The sequence below is a fragment of the Ostrinia furnacalis genome, unplaced genomic scaffold (genome assembly GCF_004193835.3).
Source record: "Ostrinia furnacalis isolate ACB-3 unplaced genomic scaffold, ASM419383v2 OfSCF3746, whole genome shotgun sequence".
NCBI classification, from domain to species: Eukaryota; Metazoa; Arthropoda; class Insecta; order Lepidoptera; family Crambidae; genus Ostrinia; species Ostrinia furnacalis.
In genome coordinates this window covers 294,161-319,288 of record NW_021133985.1, presented here as the reverse complement: position 1 = coordinate 319,288, position 25,128 = coordinate 294,161, and the positions used below count along the sequence as shown (strand labels likewise).

General features: G+C 38.8%; 2 protein-coding genes across 5 annotated transcripts in view; one reads left to right on the top strand and one right to left on the bottom strand.

The window, feature by feature from the left end:
* Positions 1 to 278: 278 nt before the first annotated feature.
* LOC114358182 (uncharacterized protein CG5902) lies at positions 279 to 6,527 on the bottom strand. Its single transcript, XM_028312076.1, has 4 exons — positions 6,214 to 6,527; positions 5,485 to 5,570; positions 3,369 to 3,599; positions 279 to 2,925 (listed from the first exon to the last, which is right to left on the bottom strand). Exons 1-4 carry the CDS (start codon positions 6,405 to 6,407, stop codon positions 2,771 to 2,773), a joined length of 666 nt encoding a protein of 221 aa, XP_028167877.1. The 5' UTR covers positions 6,408 to 6,527; the 3' UTR covers positions 279 to 2,770.
* Positions 6,528 to 6,714: 187 nt separating this feature from the next.
* Positions 6,715 to 25,128, top strand: part of LOC114358199 (remodeling and spacing factor 1) — a 38,849-nt gene continuing 20,435 nt past the window's right edge. The window contains exons 1-17 of one of the 4 annotated variants that reach the window (XM_028312102.1): positions 6,715 to 7,036; positions 7,106 to 7,293; positions 7,760 to 7,956; positions 8,226 to 8,388; positions 8,772 to 10,288; positions 10,366 to 10,439; positions 10,757 to 10,959; positions 14,593 to 14,755; positions 15,175 to 15,273; positions 15,573 to 15,730; positions 20,006 to 20,168; positions 20,933 to 20,971; positions 21,093 to 21,181; positions 21,866 to 21,985; positions 22,940 to 23,061; positions 23,848 to 23,963; positions 24,864 to 24,978. In XM_028312102.1, coding sequence (XP_028167903.1) covers positions 6,892 to 7,036; positions 7,106 to 7,293; positions 7,760 to 7,956; positions 8,226 to 8,388; positions 8,772 to 10,288; positions 10,366 to 10,439; positions 10,757 to 10,959; positions 14,593 to 14,755; positions 15,175 to 15,273; positions 15,573 to 15,730; positions 20,006 to 20,168; positions 20,933 to 20,971; positions 21,093 to 21,181; positions 21,866 to 21,985; positions 22,940 to 23,061; positions 23,848 to 23,963; positions 24,864 to 24,978 — 3,671 coding nt within the window. In that variant the 5' untranslated portion in view covers positions 6,715 to 6,891. Of the gene's footprint in view, positions 7,037 to 7,105; positions 7,294 to 7,759; positions 7,957 to 8,225; positions 8,389 to 8,771; positions 10,289 to 10,365; positions 10,440 to 10,756; positions 10,960 to 14,592; positions 14,756 to 15,174; positions 15,274 to 15,572; positions 15,731 to 18,137; positions 18,301 to 19,565; positions 19,603 to 20,005; positions 20,169 to 20,932; positions 21,061 to 21,090; positions 21,182 to 21,865; positions 21,986 to 22,939; positions 23,062 to 23,847; positions 23,964 to 24,863; positions 24,979 to 25,128 lie in introns of all 4 variants that reach the window. The other 3 variants (XM_028312100.1, XM_028312103.1, XM_028312101.1) reach the window with 3 other exon arrangements.

Below are 25,128 nucleotides of genomic sequence, written 5' to 3'. Positions count from 1 at the left end.
ATAAATAACTTTATAGGTAGCTGTTGCTTAAAATCTTGTGTGTCATTTTAAAATAGTCATCATTACATTGATAGGCCATTTTTTATACAATGTAAATAGAGTTTAATAAATAACTTTATAGGTAGTTGTTGCTTAAAATCTTGTGTCATTTTAAAATAGTCATCATTACATTGATAGGCCATTTTTTATACTGTAGGTAAATAGAGCCAGTAAAAAAATATAGTACTTAATGGCAAACCAATCAATAATGCCACTTTAAAACTCAATAAAAAACAAGATATCTTTTCAAGTAATCTATGTTAGTTAATTATAATAACGAATTACAAAAACGGACAACAAACTATGCATACAACTGTTACCAGAAAAGTACACTTTCTATTTTGAACACATGCAAAACTGCTCTTAACTTGCACCTTGAGATAATTCGATCAAAAGCCAATGGGGGCAACTCCGGGATAGTTCAATGGTGGTATTGTCATTAGAACTCTAACCCTAAACTCTGTAATACAAATAAAATTCAAAATCTGAAGTAAACTGTTTTTGACTGACTTATGCTTGTTTTAAATTAAAGTAAAAGAAATTATGAACATCTCGAAATTGCTCCCATGCTTGTCCCAACTTATATGCAGTTGAAAGTCACATTTTTGGTAGGGAACATTTGCTCTTATACGAAACATAATCGCAAATAGCATTAAAAGACCAATTTTTCCATACAAAAATAGTTCTTCAGACATCAAACATGAGGTTTCATACAATTGGGTCCATGTCCCTTCGAAGGCCCGTGATTTTCGACTACCTTTTGCACCTTATAATATCTAATGATCAGCTTGTTACACTATATTAATTATTAAACTATACATCATTAATTTTATGTCGACTATGGAAGTTTCGAGTCGCCTCAAAACTAGGCTCGGTTCAAGTCTAAATAGACAATTGCACTTGTAAGAGAAACCGGCAACAATAAAACAGATTCTTATCCTAAGGAACATTGTAAAGTACAACCACTCAAGTGCCTAGCGATGGAAGATAAACGTGCCCTATGCTAGACTTGAGAATATTTACATTTTCATATTAATCCTGTATGTTTAAATAAGACACGACATGAATCCAATTTTCCAAAAACACATAAGAGTCCATCTAGAATTTTTCAGGAAGTTATTCATCATTTTTGCATCTTAAAACAAGGCAATAAGAATCAAAATAACGTCCTCCGACTCCGAATAACAGGTAGTGGGCGATATAGTACAGATATACCTTACTACGTTATTTTGAATCCTATTGCCTTGTCATAAAATCCAAAAAATCTTAATGACGCATCAAGTTTGAGCTGAGGGATAGACCTCTTTGCCTGTATATGTCGCAGTGGCAAATAGGTATATGATTATTCTCAAGTCACTACATCAACAACTTAGTGCCGTTTCGCATACCAACGAAGCGTCAGTTTGAAACACTTTCTAAATTAATGTTCTTCGTAATCTAGCTGGCTAAAACTAGCATTAGAATTAAGTCTTGCTTCGAAAACGCTGCTATCACACACGTAACTAATAGTGAGAATGTAGCAAAAAGGGTATGTTTCGAAACTTAATAATTTGGATCGAATTATTTATGTTTCTGAAAGTAAGATATGTGCTTGAAACTCTTTCATTTACTTACAGCCCACTATAAGTTTACTTTGTGATGCAGTAAGATTAGTAGGGAAATCCCCGATTATTGAAGCTAAATCTACACCCAATGGATCTGTACAATTAAAGGCCCATAATTATAATACTCCCTAAAGTAAATTGATATAAAACAGATCAAAGTCGATTAAACCTGGTGCTGTATCTTCAATTTTAAAGAAATTTCGCAAAGTCAACCAACAGCCTTATTAACAACAACCATAATTATAATTAAAAGTAATAACTAATACGGACCACACTTATCTTTTAAGATAACAAATATTCTTAAAGTACCTTTTTTTGTATTGTTTCAACCATTATTTTATTTTTTTTAGAATTTTCATTTTATAACTCAAGTGAATTAAACTCTGCTGTTATAATGTATTCCTTAATTAAATAAGAATGGGAACACTTACCTCGAGTACACTACCCTATTTATTCTTGTAAGTACCTATACTAACTGGTGCGTTCCCAATTCTTGATATTATTTATTGCAATGATTTTCGAGATGATGAAGCCTCTTGAAGTCTAATCGGCTACGTAACGAAACCACAATATTTATTTTTAAATATTGTTGCGTTGTTCAGACAAGCATTTTATTCTTGAAGCTTCAGTCGCGTTATCGCCTTTTATGTTAATAATAACATATCGATCGTGTGGGGCAATACCGAAGGGTATTTACATCCATATCATAATGTCAATATACACATCCTTCACCTGACAAGAACAACTACAATTATTTAAACTTAAAAAAAGTGTTAAGATGTCCCGGTCAAAACTCTGATCCAAGCGCTAAACCGTCGCGAAAATCTTCATAATTGAACATCAGTTTGAGACAGTCACACAATAATCGCGGATCGATCGTACGTATTTAATCATAAGCACAGTATTCATTGTATAAACGATGGCACCTCGGTATCCTCTAAGGAATGTAGTTGGCAGTGGTGGTCTACGTCGACGAAGATCGAGCGCGAGGTCTCATCACTTTGAGCAAAATTTTGACCGTCGATTGTACTTGCTACGCTCCCGTTATGTACACCGGCCGGCGCGGGCTCGCCGGCGGGTCGCTTAGAGGCTAGGCGGGGCCGGCCAAGCGGCGGCGGCGCGGGCCGCTAGCAGCGCTGTGAAGCGTACTCGTGGTACGTCGCCGACACCTCCTCCGACTGGTAGCGAGTCAGCTTGATGCTGCGCCGCATGTCGGCCGTGATCGCCGCCTTGTACCCACCCTTCCGCAGGAGCGAGTCGATCGTTTGGATTTGGTCCCATCCTGGAATGTTATAAAGTAACCTGAGAGGATGGAAATATCCAGCTGCTTTTATCCTATTTTGCAGGCAAATTGTGGCGACAATAGTCCAGTGTCGGATAGCCGATTCGAGAGTCGGTAGTTCGAACGCTAGATACGCAAATGACGCCGTCGTCTGCCGGACTATTGTGGTGAACTCACTCACAACACAATCATGTAGGACTGTAGGTACCTATTTATTTAGCTTACTGAAGTGGATTCTTAAGAAAGGGAAAAAATTCGTAATGCTCGTCAGCATTCGTTCGTTCGTTTCAGCCAAATAACGTCCACTGCTGGACAAAGGCCTCCCCCAAGGCATAACGACCGGTCCTGTGCTGCCCGCATCCAGGTTCTTCCCGCGACCTTCACCAGATCGTCGGTCCACCTAGTAGGAGGCAGCATTATTGTAACGAAATTATTAAACTCACCTTGCTCAGTGGCAACTTGAGGTAAGTACGTCGCGGTCCGCTTCGACCCGCGCTCGCTGAGGAACTCGATGCGGATTCCATGCTTGCCCAGCTTCCAATCCAGGTAATGCTCGGCCTCCTCGAAGTGCTGCAGAATGGAGACCGAGACCGTCAGCCGCGGCACCTCCTCGCGGGTGATCGGCATGAACCGCGAGTCCTTAAGCGCGCTGGTTATAGCGTACTCACGAAGGCCTGGGGACGAAGGCTGGTACAGAATTGTTGTAATGGCGATTTGTGTAGTTTGATAAAACTTATCGCGCTAATTGGAAGATTTTACGTGAAGTTTTTAATTGAACAGAATCATTTGCAGTCAGTGTTAATGATCTCATTAATAAAGGTAATGTGTTTGATGTTAAGGAATAAATTTCACAGACATTAAATCATTATTTATGCTATTAGATTATGGCATAATCAATTTCCAATACAAAACATGTTAGGATGTAATAATATTGCTCATTCTGGAAGCTTAGAGCTAACTTGAGCATATCAAATTTTCGGTATCCTTCCGTTTGGCCAAATTACTTTTCGCCAAATTTCACTTCGCAAACAACTTATTGCCAAAGTTTCATTTCCCAAATGAACTTTTAGCAACTGCACTTTTCGCAACTATTTTATTTGGTCAAATTATCATTTGGCAATTTTACTTGGCAAATGTTTATATAGCAAATGTTTTATTTTGCCAAATATTATATCCCAAATAATTTGTTTGGTCAAATTGACACTTCTACAAATCAAAGCATAAGGCAGATCATGGTTTTCACGAGAATTTTATGTAAAACAAAGAGATTGCAGAAAATAGTATGGTTGCAGAAAGTAGGTATTGCAGAAAATAGTAGGTTAGGTTAGGTTAGAACAGTGACCCTTAAGAATCACCTCTACTGTTATTGAATCATTTGGAAATTTCGATAAAAAGAATGAAATATGAAAATTAATTTAGGACTAATTTTATAAAACTACCCACCAAACAAAATAATAACCACAAGCTAATTTGTATTCCATTCTATGCACCAATCAAATTATTTTGTAAATAGTTTATCGTGAAATATTTTTGCCAAATGAAACATTTGGGAAAACATACTTTGCCAAACAATAATTTGCTAAATAATAATATGCCAAAAACGACATTTGCGAATTAAAAGTTTGCAATAAGTTGGTTTTGCCAAATGAAAATTTGCGAAACGTTGTTTGCGATGAGATAATTTGGGAAACGTTTTTTGGCCAAACATTAGTAATCCCAAATTTTCTTCTTGACACATTTTATGGAACATACTTTCAAATATTTTTGCTGATTTTTCTATTTATAGCCAATAGGACTCAAATGGAGTATCATAAGTGTATAGTAAATTCATGATAACATACAATCAAAACTGAGTCTTGTATGGCTGGCAACTGCAGTGTTAGTACTGCGCTGTTATTCTTAGTACTGCGCTGTTATTCTTAGTACTGCGCTGCTAAGTCGATGTTGAGTACTTACCTCTGCCACCTCTTTCCTCCTTATTGTGATAAAAGAAATATCATATCATATTTATATTACATTTGTTAAATAAGCAATTATATTATTGTTATTATACCTTCAGAACCCTTTACGTACAAATAATGAACCATTCAAACAATGAATCTAATAAATGCGTTTGTAGTGCAGTAGTTACAATTGAACTTAGAGAATTGTAGATTAGGATTTGATTCTCAGGTGGGGGAAATTAACTTAGAACATGCTCACAGATAGTGTTAATCACAGGCAATCTTGAATCAACATAATGGAATATTTATTCCCATTTTGATGTGGTTATTAAAAATTAAAATATCTCAGACTGAGCCACTACTATTGTGATTTCTTACAACCATTTAATGAGCCAGTATAATGATTAATAATTTATAACAAGTTAATTATGTAACACAACTGATAGTGCCATTACTGTATAAATAATCAGCATGTTGTGAAATGAACCAGAATGCAATTTTAGTCTATTAAGTATGAGTTATTAGCTAGATTAAATTTAAAATATGATTTATTCATCAGTTTTATATGATTTTAATTAAAAATGTATTTGAAATTAAACATTGTAATAAAATTTACCTGAATGCAAATGCATGGCATTGAAGGTGCCAATACACCCTCTGAGACGGTGTTCCTTGCCGATCTTCCATGTTACAAACAAAGGACTGTGAAACACAAACACACAACATTAAATTACATATTTTATTATTCTAATTGGTCAAATCCAACCAGATAATCTCAATGCCATGGATGTGGTCACATCAACAAAATAGTTGAATGCTGTGATATAAAAATTTTAAACATAGGAGAAAACCTGCAAAATGATACTAACATCCGATGTACTAAATGATGCGATGAATAAATGAATTATGCATTCAAAGAACAAAAAAAAAATGGTAAGAAAAAAAAAGAGTCTAATTTTAAGACAAAGAATTGAAAACGTTTATCAGGAGTTAAACAAATGAAAAAAATATCATTAAATGGATTGTTTTCAAAAGATTAAACTTGATTAATTTAAACAACCTATATTATTTTAAACTTATTGAACATCTACAGTTGTTTATAAATTCAGTGAAAGTATCATAAATGGATGGCATAATGGGAACACTTAGCAACTTTGTTGCACAGCTTGCAAGAATGGTATGCTCAGATTTAATACTTAAAACGAAGGCAATAAGAGCAGATTTGATTTGCAGCGTGACCTTATTTTAGACAAAGAATAGTAGGTGGCTTCACAAAGCCCATCCTCGAATTTTGATAAAAAATTGTGTTTACATTTACATGAGAAATTGGTCGAAATATACTTACTAAGCTTCATTGGTAAAGTTTGGTGTTTGTGGAGGGTCCATGCTATGCAGCTGACAATACAAAACATCGAAACAAAAGTAACACATATCAGGAATAGCTACAGACTCTTGGTAACCATTCAAAGGTCGTTCTATACTATTACTGTACGAGTTATTCAGCTTCTGCTTTTTGGTTCCACAACAAACTGAAGACATGTTGGTTATTTTTAAATGTAAAGCTAATTGTTTAGATAAAAATTAATGGCTTAATTCACAAAAGTAAACGAAACCAAACACAGTTGACTTGGGCTTTTTTATTTTTTATTGTCATTATTTGACATACCACCAATAGTGATGTGGTTTATTTCATAGAGCTAACCCATCAAAGACAAATCAATGTAATTATTCAATTGAATGAAACTACCGATTTGTCTATGACTCAATTGAAAAAAACAAAGTAAGGGACGTCACTTCTTACCTTTCCTAGAATTAAAAAAAATAATAACAGTTTATGGTACGATGGCTGTCATTGAGTTTGTAAAAATAAAAAGAAGCTTTTTTGTGTGAATAAAATGAAGATATTTTCGTGAATCATGTACATGTTTTACAATTTTCCAATAGATATAAGTTAAATAATCATTTAGTAATAGTAAAAACACTACAACAATGTTAAGTGAAATAGCAAACTAAAGTTCCGACGATGGCGTCTGATGGGGAAATTTCGTGTACGAATGATCCTAATTTTGCTGTTATTTACTCATTCCTGAAAGTTTTCGGAAAACTGTACGGTTTGGAAGTGCCCACATTAGCTAAACTACAAGAATATATCGAGGATACGCAAGAAGGTACAGTTATAGTGATGATTTGTCACGTAGGATGATAAACAAACATCTTATAAGTTTTTATTGTTGTAGTTTTGGAGCCATTGAAGGAATTGCACTTGAGATTATTGCGTCGTGCGCTGAAATCCGTGCAGAGTAACCGATGGGAGAGGTGCCTCATAAAGTTCTGTCACCAGCAAGGCTCTCACCAAGAGGCTTGGGAAATAGAACGGTTCTCGTACAAGAAAGCTAGCACGCCAGTGAAACTGAAAGTCCTAAAGGTAATTAACGTAGCAGCTATGCGGTTTCTTCCTTATTACCATTTTATTGAGCAAATAGGAATTGGTATCACTTTCACATGAAAGTCTGAAGGCACTTGTGCATACATACATGTCTATAGAGTGTAGATAACTGTAATAGACTAAAAACAGAGCACTCAAGACTTCCAGTATATTTTTATGATACTCTGTGTATGATCTAGAAGCTTTCTGTATAATTTTTTCCATTGATTTGACCTTACAAACATATTCCAATACATTTGTAATCTTTGTCCTACTTGCTATTTTACAGAAGAATTATTAATTGTTTGATTAAATTTAATGCATTGTCTTATTGCAATAGGATGTTATAAGTGAAATGCTTCTTTAAATAACTCTCTAATTTAAAAAACTCTTTTCATATTGGAAAACATTCTTCTTAGAAACTTTAGAAACATATCCATAATATGTTATTATTTTCACTTTTCAGCTATTATTAGAGTATCAATTCACATGTCATCCAAAATTCAAATCTGCTGTAAACGCCATTGCATGCAAGGACCTGCGGCTAGATCCGATCGGACGGGACAAGAACGGTTGTGTTTATTGGTATCAAGTGGATCATGATGCCAATTTGTGTTTGTATAAGGAAGATCAGGACGAGGAGACTTGGCAGCTAGTAGCCAGGTAAGGCAAATGATTAAAATACTTGAAACTTCAAATTTAACTGTGCTGGCTGACAAATAGACTGATCTAGTAGTACCTACTATGACAGTGCAAATGCATATTAAACAAATATTAGCTTAAGGAACAAATCTTATAACCTAAAGCAATAAAAATCTTGTATTTATCTTAATTTTATAACATTTTGTAAATGATTTTGGTTTATTCAATTTTCTTGCATGCCAATGCGAATGACTAGCCTATAAATTCATCTGTTATTTCTAATTTGTCAGAACAAGAGAAGAACTTGTGAAAGTTATAACACAATTGAAAAACGGAGAAGAAATAAGTCCTCTCGTCTCAAATACTGCCCAAGATGAGTCTACTGGTCCAGATACTTCACAACAAGAAGAACCACAGGAACAGCCACTAAAATCAGAAGAAGTTACTGAACAGGTATAAGTTTCATCTAATCCCAACTAATATTATAAATGCGAAAGTAACTCTGTCTGTCTGTCTGTTACGCTTTCCCGCTTAAACCTCGCAACCGATTTTGATGAAATTTGGCATAGAGATAGTTTGAGTCCCGGGAAAGAACATAGGATAGTTTTTATCCCGGTTTTTGAAATAGGGACGCGCGCGATAAAGTTTTTCTGTGACAGACAAAATTCCACGCGGGCGAAGCCGCGGGCGGAAAGCTAGTTAATTATAAATCCCTTAAAAATGTATAGATGATTTCTTATTGTGACTAAACATGTAAGTGCTTTGGTTTTTCTGTAAGCTTATTATGTTACTCATTGATAAATAAATAATAATAATAGAAAAATATTAAATTTCAGGAAAAAAAGACAGATGCAGAGGATGATAATGATGAAGAGTTTCTAAGTCCTGAATCTGAATCTGAACATGAAGAACAAAGTGATGAAAAGAAAGATAATGTTACTGTAAATGAGGAAGTAAGTACAGAAAAAGTTGAAGTGAACCCTGAAAAGGTTGAAACACCACCAGAAGACACTGTTGAGGAAAACGAAAAGGAAAGTAAAGAAGAAGAGAGCACAGAAACAACTACTGCTACTGCAGAACCAGAAGAAACCCCCACAAAACCTGTAAATACTGAGGAAGCTGAGCCAGAAGTAAAAGAGAAATTAGAATCTGAACCTGATGAGAATAAAACAGAAAAAGAAGAAGTTAGTGAAGCAATAGAAGAACCAGTTATGGTTGTAACTGGTGAAGGAAACGGTGCAGACTGTGAAAGTTCCTACATAATTGGAGAAGAAATAGAAGAAGAAATTATGTTTTTTTATGGGGAAGGCAGCGGTTATGACAATGACACTGGCAACCCTGAAGCAATCGAACAAGCGAATAGTCCTAAAGAGCACTCCGATGCCGAGAATGGCAATGAGGAGTGTTTGAATGGTGAACATACAAATGACCTCACAAATTCAAGTAGTAAAAACAAATTAGGTAAAAGCGTTAAGTTAAAAAGTAGTGTACCCACAGTAAATAAAAGGGCGTTAAAAAAGCAGTCGAACGATAGCACAGAAGTGTTGAAGTCAGACCCCAAGAAACATTGTATTAGGAATTTAAAGAAATCTGATGGCTCTAATTCAAATTCTACCGAAAATGAGAAAGGAAGCAGTAATGACAAAAGTATTGTGGATGGGGACAGTCCTTTGAAAAATAGGATAAAAAAGGGTAGAGGCAAAGTTAAAAAGAAAGCTGAAGTAGCAAGGTTGGACTCCACAAGTGATAGCAAGGAGGTGATCAACGCTGTATTAGAAACTGACAATTGTCACGATAGTAAATCAAGTATTATTGAGAAGCGGAAGAGCAGTGTTTCATCGGTGGAGCAGGAAGACGCCGAAAATGGTAATACCGAAAAAGAAGGCAGTCCTGAGAAACAGCTGAAGGCAGAAGAGCCTTTACCGCCTAAGAAGTTAAGACTAGACGTCACGCCAGAGAGTGACAGCAATGAGTCGCATTCCAAGGAAGCCGTGGAAAATGTAAATAGCAGTGAAACCAAGAACAAATCTGCCGACGAAAAAGACAATACTAACGTTGAAGTAGACCCTATATCACAGAGGAAGAAGATCAAAGCAAGCAAAGGGAAATTCAAAAGAAAAAAAGTCGTAAAAAATAGTTCTGACAATGATACTAGTGTTTTAGATAAAAGTACTGATAAAGATGCTTCTAGTGTTAGGGATAAAAAGAGTAAATCGTTGAAACGATCGCTACTGGATGCGACGATGAGTGATAAAAATAAATCCGAATCTCATAGCGACAGTGATGGTGATGAACCTATTTCTAGTGGGAAAAGATTAAAAATTAGACCCAAGAAAATTATTACGTCGAATAGGTAAAACCCTTGGTTTTATTATCATAAAATAATAACAATCAATTGCTTGCACTTCACTAATTTGATATTTATTACAGGAAAAAAATAGAAGCCAAATTATTAGAAAAACAATCTACTGATGAATCTGAGGAGGAAACGTTATACAGCTTAGGTAAAGTAAAATATAACTAATTGTACAATTTTAAACTGTTCTTTCAACAATTTTTAACTGTTCTTTCAAGATTATAATCAAGTTAAAAAGATTTAAGTCCTATTATAACATAAGAGTTCATAAGATAATAAGTATTCAAGCCTACGTGAGTTTGCCTCGTCTTTCTGGTGCTTTGTTCATTGGGCACGCATTCCGTCACTACATGTCATTCAAACGCCCGAGTGGCATCTGTAATGGCATTATTAATGATGTGGTATAGTGCGACGGTAATTCAAATCGTCTTGTGTCGATATTCCAAAGTGTGTGTATTTTTGTAGCGGGCAAGAAATCAACCAAGAAGCTGCTAAAGAAGAAACCCAAAGGCAAGGAAAAAGCTCGTCACGGCTCGCAGTCGGAATCTGACGTGGCGCCCGTGAGACAGTCGCGCCGCATCGCGCAGCTCAAGATCAAGGAGGAGGCCGAGCGCAGGCACATCGAGGAACTCGCTCTCAGGGAGCTCAAGATGATACACAAAAAGAAGGTGGGTAGATATGCGTTCTGATGGATGACAAGGGAAGCCCTTCCCCAGTTTCTGATTCCTAAAAAGGTGGTGCGTAGACATGCGTTCTGAATGGACAGGGGAGGCCCCTCCCCAATTTCTGATTCCTTTCAAGTCTGGCCAGGGGGTAGCTCAGAAGCTGGGTATGCCCATAGGTAACAAGTTGTGCTTTAGATTCCTCATAATCAGATCATTAAGCTGTCCTTTCTAATTTATCGATTTGCCAAGATAGCTATAGCCCGGGACTACTCAACCTTCACTGGTTGTGTTTCATTGAAGACCAAGCTGTAGATCCTGGCTATACAGGAGTTGCAGTGGTGGGATAAGTCTCGCAACTCTCCCCATTTTACCAGAGGCAAAAAAAAATGCGTAGAAATATTATATTTACAATACAATTTCTGATGATGCGTAACATTATTGTGCTGTTTCCGTGCTGCGTGCGGCCACGTTTTGGCGGGTCATGAGATTACTTATTTACCCCTTCCTAGCATTTAAGGTGCTTTTATTTCACAATCCACACGACAAAAAAGGTAGTTGTAAATACTATAGCCTGACCAGGAACATAAAAACCCTCGCCATGTTGCGGAAAACTAATGGTACTAATTTCTTTTAATGGCAACAGTAACTGAAAACTTCATTTACATGTCACCTTGCATGTCAATAATCAAGCTGTCTATTGCTGTCAAAGTGTAAACAAACTTTATTTTAAATGTGTGCAATTGATTTTGTGAATTAATTTGCTAAAATCTTTTTATAGTCGTGAAAGAAAAGTGGTTCACAATGTGTTTAAGTATTTGTCGAAGAGAAATATTAAGGGTTCGGACAATATTTTCATTGAATAATGTTTCCGACAAAGGTTGTCAAATAATCTGACATGTTTTTCGTATAGTACAGTCCGCTATGAAAAATTAGCTGTGGTTTGTTTCAACTACCTATTTTAAAGTTTTTTGTCACTTTCTAAGTGTTGAATTTTATGGAATTGGGAAAGAAGTACCGAGTTTGAAGCGTTCATGAGCAGACATTGCAGTTGAATATTCAAGTTCTGAATTTGATTATTGATGAATAATAAAATAAATCCTACTAGCTCGATTGATGGTTTCATTTAATTTATTTAAATCAGGTTACCTATAATAATATTATTGTATACGTAGATATTCGGGAATACCGGGAGAGCACGCGTGCTGACTCACCTGACGTGTCCAGACTGGTTTTTCAGATCTACCCCCAAGTGGGGTACATGACATGCCTTTCCCCCGGGATAGTTGTTCACTATCACTTTAGTCTTTAAGTTCTATCACTAGTCTATATTACTGACACTTACACAACACATCACTCTTAACAACTATAACATGCATTAACTTTTCTATTTAAATTAATCGTCCACTTCACTTGCTAGATCTTCATCTTCCTCTTCATCTTCATGTGTTAAGTCCAAATTTGGTTTTTTGTTGTGGGACTGTTGAGGTGATGCTGATTCTGAGCGAGCCCTTTTATATTGTTCAGGTGCTGTTTGTTCATATTGTATCCTCCGTGTAGCATCAATATCCTGTGGCCCTGATACTCCTATAATATCTGCCCATTTTGAAGGTGAGGGTATAACTATGGTCTCCTCCTCCTCATCATCATCATCTTCCCTTAGTTTATTTTCTTCACTTTGTTGTTCTGGTTCTGTTTCACCTTTCTCTTCCCCAAATAGATGAATCTGGTTTATGTGTCTTTTTAGCAATTTTCCATTCCATTGGATTAAGTACCTACAAATTCCTATTCTCTTCTCTACCACACCTTTGATCCATTGGGGGCCTTTGCCATAATTCCTTAAATAAACAGTTTGTCCAACCTTTACTGACCTCACATTCCTGCTTTCATTTTCTTCCAATTCTTCAAGCTGTGGTTTATCTTTGAAAGTAAGAGGATTTAGGTAGTCAAACTTGGTTCTGAAATGTCTGTTATTTAATAATTCTGCCGGGGTTTTATCGTTGGTGCTGTTTGGCGTTGTTCGTAGGCCATATAACATTGATGTAAGTTTCATATGCCAAGATCCAGGTGATTGTTTTTTAAGTTTATTTTTAATGGTTTGCACAGTGCGTTCTGCCTGTCCATTAGAGGCAGGGTGATATGGTGCAACTAGAACATGTCTTATACCATTTGATTTGCAGTAGTTTTGAAACTCCTCAGAAATGAATGATCTTCCANTCACATTTTTTTATATTCAATTTGTTTCTTTAATTAGCAAATATAAAATTATAGTTCTGAAAAACAACCTATTAAAATACTATAGTAAATATCGTTGTCACCAATATTCACAAAATCTTGTAAGCGTATTTAGTGAATATAAAATAGTTGCCTCGAGTGTTAAGTATTCATTCTTTTATATTGAACTACCTTATTCTCAGATTATAAATAGTCGTATTGACACGGCGCCGTTGCTTCTTTATAGCATAAACATAATGTATTTATCGGTTAAGTTCTTATTGTTTTTATGGAGTATCGATATTGGAAATGGGTAACTCAAACTTAAACATTTATTATCAAAATATACGCGGTCTCAGGACCAAGTGTTCGGAATTTAGACAAAGTATACTGAGTAACGAATTAGATATTATTGTTATTACCGAAACTTGGCTCCATGAAGGTATTTTTGACAGGGAATTGTGCGACGATCGATATGAAGTATTTAGATTGGATCGTAATTTAATGATTAGTGGCAAAAAAACGGGCGGAGGGGTAATGTTATTGGTGCGACAGGATTTGAATGCCGAGCGTGTTGACCTACAGGACTGCCATTGTACGGAAATGTTACTGATTNCGCTGAAAAAAGATTTGTTCAAATCGGTTCATAATTGGCGGAGTTATCGCGTAACAAACATAGAAAAAAAAAAAACATACGGGTCGAATTGAGAACCTCCTCCTTTTTTGAAGTCGGTTGAAAAGATGGTGCGTAGACATGCGTTCTGAATGGACAGGGGAGGCCCCTCCCCAATTTCTGATTCCTTTCAAGTCTGGCCAGGGGGTAGCTCAGAAGCTGGGTATGCCCATAGGTAACAAGTTGTGCTTTAGATTCATCATCATCAGATCATTAAGGAGTCTTTCCTAATTTATCGATTTGCCAAGATAGCTATAGCCCGGGACTACTCAACCTTCACTGGTTGTGTTTCATTGAAGACCAAGCTGTAGATCCTGGCTATACAGGAGTTGCAGTGGTGGGATAAGTCTCGCAACTCTCCCCATTTTACCAGAGGCAAAAAAAAAATGCGTAGAAATATTATATTTACAATACAATTTCTGATGATGCGTAACATTATTGTGCTGTTTCCGTGCTGCGTGCGGCCACGTTTTGGCGGGTCATGAAATCAAAATCAAAATTATCTTTATTTGTTTAGACTAATTAAATTAGTTCTTGCAAATCGTCAAATGCTCTTAAGGAGCCTATACATGTCTCATTCTTTTTTTGCCCTACCAGCGCTTCGAGACAAACATTTGGCAAGTGCTGAAAAGAGTGCATGAAGTGCATGAGATTACTTATTTACCCCTTCCTAGCATTTAAGGTACTTTTATTTCCCAACCCACACGACAAAAAAGGTAGTTGTAAATACTAAAAATCAGTTTATTCCTCAGACAAACAAAGACGAAGAGGAGTGGCATGCCAGCGGCAGCAGCTCATCTGGCTCGCCGCGGCCCAAGCCCATGCCTAAAGCCGGCTGGCGCGCTTCAGACTCCACCGACGCCGACTCCGACTCCACCGGCCCACTGTTCGAGATACAGCACGAGGAGCCAGACCGTGAGTCATTATTTATTTATTTAAGGATAGTACACAGCACAATATCAATTCATCATCATTTCAGCCACAGGACGTCCACTGCTGAACAATGAACATAGTCCAGTTATGACTGCATCCAGCCTTTCTGCTACCTTTATGAGGTCGTCGATCCACCTTATTGTAGGAATGGCGCGTCCAGTAATATCAATGTCAGAAAACTAACCAAAGTTCGTGAAAATCGCTGCAAATCGCTGCTCCCGAGCTACCAGTCGATCAACATACATTTTATAAGCGACTCGGACATAGATTTTGTATGACAATGGGACTATCAAGTCATCAAGGAGGAGAGACAAAAAGCTGTTTTTTTTTTAGACCAAAATTTACAAACCAGATTTAAATAAAGATTGCTGTAATTTAAAATAAACTTATTCTATTCACAGTTGACTTCAACAAGTCTGATCATGAATTTTCACCTGAATCTGATCTGGAGAGCGGCGAACCCATCGAGCCTTTGAAAAGAGCCCGCACGCTACAAGAAGGTAAATCTTTCATTCTGAACAAAATCTGAATATTCTCTTCTTCTGAAGGATATTATAAAGCCCGGTCTGTGACTGAGCACGTAGAATTTTGTCCAATGACCCCAAGCTACCCATCCTTATCGCTCGCGCGTAATTATATTGCTGTCGCGACGTACGACGGGCGCCCGCAGTGAGTGTGCGAGAGCGACATCAACATAATTACGCGTGAGCGATAAGGATGGGTAGCTTGGGGTCATTGGACAAAATTCTACGTGCTCGCAGACCAGACTATAGCTACGTAATTTTCACATGTTTTATAGAAAAAGACGACGGCTTTTGCAAGCGCTGTGGCAGCGCAGAGCAACCGGAGTGGATTCTGCTGTGCGACAAGTGTGATGCAGGCTACCACGCTAGCTGTCTCAAACCAATGCTGTTTCTGGTCCCCACGGGCGACTGGTTCTGCCCGCCCTGCAACCACGTGAGTCCATAGACTAAAAACTGCAGGACCATAGATTACAGATTTAGGACCATAGACTACAAACGTAGGACCATAGACTACAAACTGAAGGTCCATAGACTACAGACTGTATGACCATAGAAAACAAACTGTAGGACCATAGACTACAAACTATAGGACCATAGACTACAGACTGTATGACCATAGACTACAAGCTGTATGACCATAGACTACAAGCTGTAGGAGCATAGACTACAAACTGTAGGACCATAGACTACAAACTGTAGGACCATAGACTACAGACTGTAGGAGCATAGACTACAAACTGTAGGTCCATAGACTACAGACTGTATGACCATAGAAAACAAACTGTAGGACCATAGACTACAAACTATAGGACCATAGACTACAGACTGTATGACCATAGACTACAAGCTGTATGACCATAGACTACAAGCTGTAGGAGCATAGACTACAAACTGTAGGACCATAGACTAAAAACTGTAGGACCATAGACTACAAACTGTAGGACCAATAGACTACAAGTCAAAGGACCCTATAGCCTGACCAGGAACATAAAAACCCTGGCATAGAGGCGCGTCAATTGCATTTGATAGTGCAACACTGAGTACAGTCGTACCTGTGTTAAATTAATAGGCTAACTTTATGTATCAGGATTCAGGATTACGGGCTAATTTGATATTTTCATAAATTAACGAAAAAATATTATTATAGGTAACCTGGTTTAAATAAATTAAATGAAACCATCAATCGAGCTAGTAGGATTTATTTTATTATTCATCAATAATCAAATTCAGAACTTGAATATTCAACTGCAATGTCTGCTCATGAACGCTTCAAACTCGGTACTTCTTTCCCAATTCCATAAAATTCAACACTTAGAAAGTGACAAAAAACTTTAAAATAGGTAGTTGAAACAAACCACAGCTAATTTTCATAGTGGACTGTACTATACGATAAACATGTCAGTCAATTTGACAACCTTTGTCGGAAACATTATTCAATGAAAATATTGTCCGAACCCTTAGTATTTCTCTTCGACAAATACTTTAACACATTGTGAACCACTTTTCTTTCACGACTATAAAAATATTTTAGCAATTTAATTCATAAAACCAATTGCGCACATTAAAAAAATAAAGTTTGTTTACACTTTGACAGCAATAGACTGACATGCAAGGTGACATGTCAATGAAGTTTTCAGTTACTGTTGCTATTAAAAGAAATTAGTACCATTAGTTTTCCGCAACATGGCGAGGGTTTTTATGTTCCTGGTCAGGCTATACAAACTGTAAGACCATAGACTACAGATTTTAGGACCATAGACTCCATAAACTACAGAATATATGATCATAGTCTAAATAACTAAAACTAAATAATTAACAGAGCCAAGTTAAAATTTTGAGGTAAAAACAATTTTTTTTCTGAGTGTAACTCAATTGAGAAACGAATCCAGAGCAGAACATCTTGACTACTTTTATTAAAAAGCCGAATATTGAGATAAGTTTAGAAATCTGTATGTTTTGATTCGATTTCTCGGGGGTAAAATATCAGATCAAATAAAAAGTTAACAAAACTCTTTAGAACTTTTTAGATAAATAAAATTATTAAAAATATATTATGAGTTTGACGTTGTCAAAAAAATAAGCGTCCTTTCCAAATTAATATTTTACGTGAAATGAAATGCAGAATATTACGTGGACCTCTGAAGTTAGTAAATTTTTACGTATTTTTGATTGAAAAAAATGTAATAATGTAGAAATTAACATAAATTATGATATTCGAAGTAACCTACTTGTTTAAAATTATATTCTTGCAAATATTTTTGTGGGAAGTTGCTTGATTAAAATTTCGAATACTAATGATGATTTGAAGTATTTACGTAAACTAATGCGCGCGCACATAAATTAAAAAATATGTAAATACACGTGTACATTGTGGCATCGTGTAAAGTTGTAATGTAAATGCATAACAAAAATGTTTCGTGTGATGAGACTGTTGTAGATTTTATATTATTTACGCTTCACATTTTCCTGTTTCATTTCTTAGTTTTTCAAATAGAAGACAATAATAATTTTGGTATTCAATTTTCTTAAAAAAAACCGGAGATCTTGGTTTCAAATTCATATCGTTTATTGCATTTCGCATTGCAATTTATAGTGGTGTTACAAAATAGAGGTAGATATTATTGAGCGAGAATCGTGATCATCTTCGTTAAAGCGAATGGATTGTCCTCATCGAAACGTTTTCTATTTAAAAAAAAAAAAAAAAAAAAAAAATCTTCCATTGTATGTTTCATGTGTCACCTCTGTCTTATTTGCTTTTTTTTGTTTTTACCTCTTTTGTATTTTGTGATGTCCATGGCAATGAATGTTTCTTTCTTTCTATATCTTCTTATCTTTCACAGGACATGCTGATATCATCTTTGGAGAACGAACTGAGCAAGTACGATGAACTAGTGACACAAGTAGAGGCTGAGAGAGCGCGCCGCAAGGAAGAGGAAGCATCATCGCCTGTTGATGACGAGCGGAAACCTTCCAAGGGAAAGGAGGACGACAAGTCGCACTCTGGTGAGTTTAGGAGTTACTAGATAACTGTACAATGTTAAAAAAAAGTTTGTTGAGGTTCAAGTGGAAGACAACGCAGCCACTGCCTGCCTCTCTTTATTTAAAGAATTTAGGTTTTCATGATTTATGCTTATCTCAAACAGGTGTTGTGAAAATACATTTTCATTGTGGTACTTTATGCAGTAACAATGTGAAGGCTGATGTGTATTGTACAAACATAAGTGCAGAAACCAATAAGTGCAAGTGAATAGATCTGTCAGAGATTCAGAGTCAGGATATGATGTCCTGTTGCGCGCCCCTTGTTACTCAGAGAACGCGCGTGGTGGCTTAGCGAGATACAAACATTTACGTCACGCAAGTCCGTTATCATACCGCTAAGGCCCGGTTCCCACTATGCCGGACTGGCAGATTTATTCTTATTTATTTACTAGCGGCTGCCCGCGACTTCGTACGCGTGGATCCCGTTTTACCCCCTTCATCTATCTTACGCGGTTTCGATTTTTTCATACAAATGTTTTTCCCGCTAACTCCCGTTCCCGTGGGAATTTTGCAATATCCTGTTGTAACTAAGCTTTAAGTTTACTAAGGTACCTGCATGCCAAATTTCAAGCGTCTAACATAAGCGGTTTAGATTTTTCATACAAAAGGATTTTCCCGCTAATTCCCGTTCCCGTGGGAATTTCGGGAATTCCTTGCTTAGTGCACCTCTACGGTACCTAAGCTACGTCCCTTCCAAATTTCAAGTGCCTATGTTTAGCCGTTTAGGCTGTGCGTTATCTGTCACTAAGTCAGTCAGTTTTTCCTTTTATATTATTTAGATTATGCGAGCCGAATGACGCGAGGGGAGCACGGGGCGGGGCGAGCGGGGACCGATACGGGACAAACTCGTTCACACTGCTCCGGTCCGGTGGTTCTGCCGGAACTTCGCAGTGACAAAACGCTCGGCAGCAATGCCGGATCCGGGATAATGCGAATAGCTTCATATAAATTGTACAACCGCTTCAGTTTCTTCTACCCTTTACCTTTCGAACTAAGTGTCACAGACGCAGCGTCTTTAGCTTTGGTCTTTAGTGCCACCAACGCCGCGACAGTGTCGCTGCGTTCGAATGTCGTTCCCTAGAATTTCATACATTTGCATAGAAAATTATTTGTCGCTCTGTAGCGGCGTCACAGTCGCGGCGCCACTGACGCTATAGACGCTCGCTTCGAAAGGCTACCTTTACCTTTACCTAGTGTGTCAATTTGTAAAATGTGTATTCTGTCTCCAGAGTCGAGCGGCAGCAGTTCTTGGTCATCATCTGACGANTTATAGGTCCATGGATTTTATATTATTTACGCTTCACATTTTCCTGTTTCATTTCTTAGTTTTTCAAATAGAAGACAATAATAATTTTGGTATTCAATTTTCTTAAAAAAAACCGGATATCTTGGTTTCAAATTCATATCGTTTATTGCATTTCGCATTGCAATTTATAGTGGTGTTACAAAATAGAGGTAGATATTATTGAGCGAGAATCGTGATTATCTTCGTTACAGCGAATGGATTGTCCTCATCGAAACGTTTTCTATTTTAAAATATCTTCCATTGTAGGTATGTTTCATGTGTCACCTCTGTCTTATTTGCTTTTTTTATTTTGCCTCTTTTGTCTTTTGTGATGTCCATGGCAATGAATGTTTCTTTCTTTCTATATCTTCTTATCTTTCACAGGGCATGCTGATATCATCCTTGGAGAACGAACTGAGCAAGTACGATGAACTAGTGACACAAGTAGAGGCTGAGAGAGCGCGCCGCAAGGAAGAGGAAGCATCATCGCCTGCTGATGACGAACGGAAGCCTTCCAAGGGAAAGGAGGGCGACAAGTCGCACTCTGGTGAGTTGGGGAGCTACTAGATAACTGTACAATGTTAAAAAAAAGTTTGTTGAGGTTCAAGTTGGAAGACGACGCAGCCACTGCCGCAAGAAGAGGTTTTCATGATTTATGCATACCTCAAGCAGGTGTTGTGAAAATACATTTTCATTGTGGTATTTTACGTAGTTGTAAATGGGTGCTATTTTACAGTCACAATGTAAAGCCTGATGTGTATTGTACAAGCATAAGTGCAGAAACCATTGAATAGATGCGTCAGAGATTCAGAGTCGGACATGATGTCCTGTTGCGTGGCGACCTTTATGCCCCACATTTACGTCCCGTAGGTCCGTTTAGGCAGCTTGTAAACATCCGTTTTTTTACCATGACAACAGCTCATTTTTTCCAAGAATTTAGCGGTGGTGTATGGTTTATAATGAACGTGTTGCACATGCATCGGACATAGGTCTAATGAGAAAATTGACAGCAAGTACCTCGTTTCAGCCAAATGACGTCCACTGCTGGACAAAGGCCTCCCCCAAGGTTTTCCACAATGAACGGTCCTGCGCTGCCCGCATCCAGGCTCTTCCCGCGACCTTTACCAGATCGTCGGTCCACCTAGGACTAGTGGACTACTAGGTCAGCAAGTAAAGATCTTTCTTTTGACAGTCTGTCGTCCAGTGAAAAAACCGATGTCTACAAACGGCCTTACCAGACCGTTAACCGCTTCAGTTTATTGTACCCTTTACCTAGTCTGTCAATTGGTAAAATGTGTATTCTGTCTCCAGAGTCGAGCGGCAGCAGTTCTTGGTCATCATCTGACGAAGGCGGCGTGTACCGGCTGCGCGCGCGGCGCCAGCTGCCCGTCAGCTACCGCGCGCAGGAGTACGACCGCCTCATCAGCTCCGCCATCAAGGTGACTAGTGTTGTGTGCTCGTCTCGGACGAGGCGGCGTGTACCGGCTGCGCGCGCGGCGCCAGCTGCCCGTCAGCTACCGCGCGCAGGAGTACGACCGCCTCATCAGCTCCGCCATCAAGGTGAACTAAAGTATTGCCTGCTAGCTGGCCCGGCGGAAAAAAAATTGCCCATAAAATTGCCCATATTCATCAAGGCTATAGTATAGATCGTTTCATCCACGAAGACGCGCCCCACCATTCTCCCGCTAATGTTTGAGTGTTATCATCGGTACAATGTGTACCGGGTACATGCTAAATTATTCACGCACACTACAATAATGACGCTCGAATTGCTTGGATCAAACTCCCCGCACCCCGCGCTTCTCTCGACCAAAAATTGGTGGGGCGCGTATTCGATCTATAGTATTGAAGTCGTTATTTCAACCACAGGACGTCCTTTGCTAAACACTGGCTTCCCACAATGATTTCCACATTCTTCTTCTTGTCATGTCCACAACAAACCTAACAGTGTGAGCCCAAAACTGCGCCACAAGATTTCCATATTGACCGGTCAGTAGCGGCCCACATCCATCACCTTCGATGCTACTTTTATGAGGTCGTCAGTCCACCTTGTGAGAGGACGTCATACGCTGCGCTTTCCATACGTGGCCTCCACACCAGAACCTTACTGCCCCATCGGCCGTTAGTTCTGGATTTTGTTCACATGACTTCGAGTTGATTGACTTTAAATTAAATTAAAATTGCTATGGAATTACAAAAATAAGTACACATTTATCTAACATTTGGCCTTTTCTCTGAACACAGGAGGAATACGTAGAACCAACGACAAGTGCAGGCAACCAAGGCCGCGGCAAAGACATCTCCACTATCATCGAGGCCGCCGAGGAGGAGAAGCTCAAGCAGGAGCGGGAAGCGCGCGAGCAGGTCTGTCTCTGTCGCACACGTGACTCCGCCCACCTAGTTAGCGGCTGTCTCTGTCGCACGCGGGCCGCCGCCCACCTAGTGAGCGGCTGTCTCGGTCGCACGCGGGCCGCCGCCCACTTAGTGAGCGGCTGTCTCTGTCGCACGCGGGCCACCGCCCACCTAGTGAGCGTCTGTCTCGGTCGCACGCGGGCCGCCGCCTACTTAGTGAGCGTCTGTCTCTGTCGCACACGTGACTCCGCCCACCTAGTGAGCGGCTGTCTCTGTCGCACACGTGACTCCGCCCACTTTGAATTCTTAGGCTGAGTTGCACCACCTAACTTTGAACGTAACTATAACGATAACCGGTGTTTTTTGTATGGAGTTTGACAGTTTTTTTGACGTTTGTCAAAGTTAAAGTAAGATGGCGCAACCCAGCCTTAGTGTCTCTATCGAACACGAGAGTAAGCCATTCGAAGGAGCAAGAGCGAAGGAGCACGTGTGCAGATATCTGACGTGACTCCGCCCACTTAGACTTAAATTACTTGTCGTTTTCGCACATTTGCTAAAATAATGTTTGATAAGTTACGTATCTAGGCTTAAGCCCCGTATTTCAAAAAAGTTTCCCCTAAAAATTTCCCCCCACAGCTCGAACATGAATTCAAGGAAAATTCTATAAATTTTTTTATCGACTTTGAATCAAGTTTTAAGCATCATGTTAGATGCTTAGCTTTGATTACAGTCGGTTTTTAACATTAAACACATACAAAGTTCTCCCAATCCAATACATGTACCAAATGTTCCCGCTGAAAACCAGCTTCTCGACATGGCGCTTGTTATGTCGCGAATATAGCTGAGCGTCCCTCTTCAGCATAGCTTGTAGTTGTTATATGTACTGTATTTTTATTTTATTTTTCTATGCTGAATAAAGTATTTTTATTCTTAAATGTAACGTAAAACATTTCCCTAACCTCCCAGGGCAAGCCGGTCGAGATACTGAAGCTCCGCAAGAAGAGCCGCCGCAAGCCGCGCAAGCTTAACTCGCTGGAAGTTCCCTCTGAAGACGACGATGAAACCGATGAGGACTTCAAGGACACCGGGTGAGTGCACGGCTTTAACACTTTCATAAGTATGTAGGTATAGCAAATCATTGAGATGAGGGGTCTGACATGGGATGGCACCTATTGCAACACCCATAAGACTGACTTTTACTTGCACATTTATTACTAAAATATAATCACATAAATAATAATAAGCATGCGTAATGGACAATGGTGCGCGTCATTCATTTCTGCCGTGTTTCCCATGTGACATCTGTCATTGATAAATTGACGATCCTTCATTGGCCACTGATGAAACAACTACATATTTGAGTTTGTTCCGGCGTTTCTTCTCAGTACTTGCCATAAATTATGTTTGTCTCAAAGCTCTGGTAGGGCCCAAAAGATAAGGAGACATGTAATAGGGCTATCTTTTTTTACTGTATTTGACGTTCATAAGTGCTACCCGTGGTCACAATTGAATAAAATATTTTTAATTTTTAATTTACCTCTGCCACGAAACAGGACAGCGAAACGCTATCCACACACCAGCTGTACACGGATTTGTGCTAATGAGGGCTATCGTTTTAGCGCTCACCAGTTGGCGCCACTGTAGAGTAAGGTCCTGTCACTTGCTAGTAGCGAAGACAGTGGCGCCAACTGGTGAGCGCGAAAGTGGTAGGAGGAATATCGCATTTGCACTCATCAAGATAGCGCCACTGTAGAGTAAGGTCCTGTCAATCGCCAGGGGTGCAACTGTTCAGTATAAAAACGATAGCCCTCATTAGTTTTGCAGTAGATGTATGTAACAGTCGTCTAAGTTATCAACATGAATGATGTCCACAGCATGGAGTCGTCGTCCGAAGACATATCGTCGTCAGCAGAGCGCGGCAGCTCCAGCGACTCGCGCTCGTCCGACTCGCTGCCCATCGCGCGCCGCACCGGACGCACCGACCACAAAGGTAAACGGGACTATTCCCACCTCTCGTTCCCACCACTGCAATTCCTGTGTAGCCAGGATCTACAGCTTAACCGCCACAAAAACCCAACCAATGAAGGTCAAGTTTGTCCCGAGGGAAAGTTAAACTGTCATTGGACCCGCAACGAAATTAATCAGAAGAACATAGGAGGAGTTCGAAATTAAGGTTCGACTTCCACAAAGGTAAACGTGAGGAAAGAAAAATAAAACGCTATAGAACTGTGGCACTAGGTGGACCAACGATCTGGTGAAAGTCGCGGGAGGTGGCTGAATTTTTTTTTTTTTTTTTTATCCACAACGAGGAAGCTCTTGGCCTGTATCTCACCTGATGGTAAGTGAATGCGAGCGGTGCAGAACCGGCCGTTGTGGAAATCCTTGGGGGAGGGCTTTGTCCAGCAGTGGACGTCATTTGGCTGAAACGAACGAACGAACTGTGATACTAACGCCGGCCGAAGACATAGCCTTGGAGAAGGAGATACAATTAACCAGTCATCTAAAAATTACAAAGTCTGTTCTTTCAATTGTGTCTTGTTTTCTATAGCATGTTCTTTCATCTAAGCTATGGAAAACAAGACACCCTTTTAATGGGCGTGTTCGGAGGAAAAAAAGCGCTTGAAGCGCTTACTAGCGCTGAGAAAAAACTATGTACAGTTCTACGCGAGGACACGTTTTGTTAACTTCTATAATAATGGTGACGTGTTTCATTAATTTTTAGCAGTGACAGTGCTTACTGCTTATCGATCGCCATTTTGCTTACAAGCGCTTCCAAGCGTCTTTTTTCGCCAAACGCACCCAATGTCTTCTGACGTTTTGTACTTCAAATAATGTTTTTAAAACGTAGCCATTTTTAAATGTATTTACTTACATTGACTATGTTTTGTAGATCGCCCAAAAATGAGAGAATCATCCCCCGAAGTGAAGAAGAAGAAGAAAGGCGTCCTTAACGACACATCTAGCGAATCCGGCGGAACCAAAGAGTGGAGCAATAAAAAACCCAAGTGAGTATAGTCATATCTTGAACTTCAAATACGCTGCCAAATTGTCTTTTACGAACTAGTAACTAGATCTAGTTTAACTCGGATGAAACCATATAATATCATTACAAATTCGGAATGCGCTGTTGGACTTTCGAAATGATATTTTTTGTT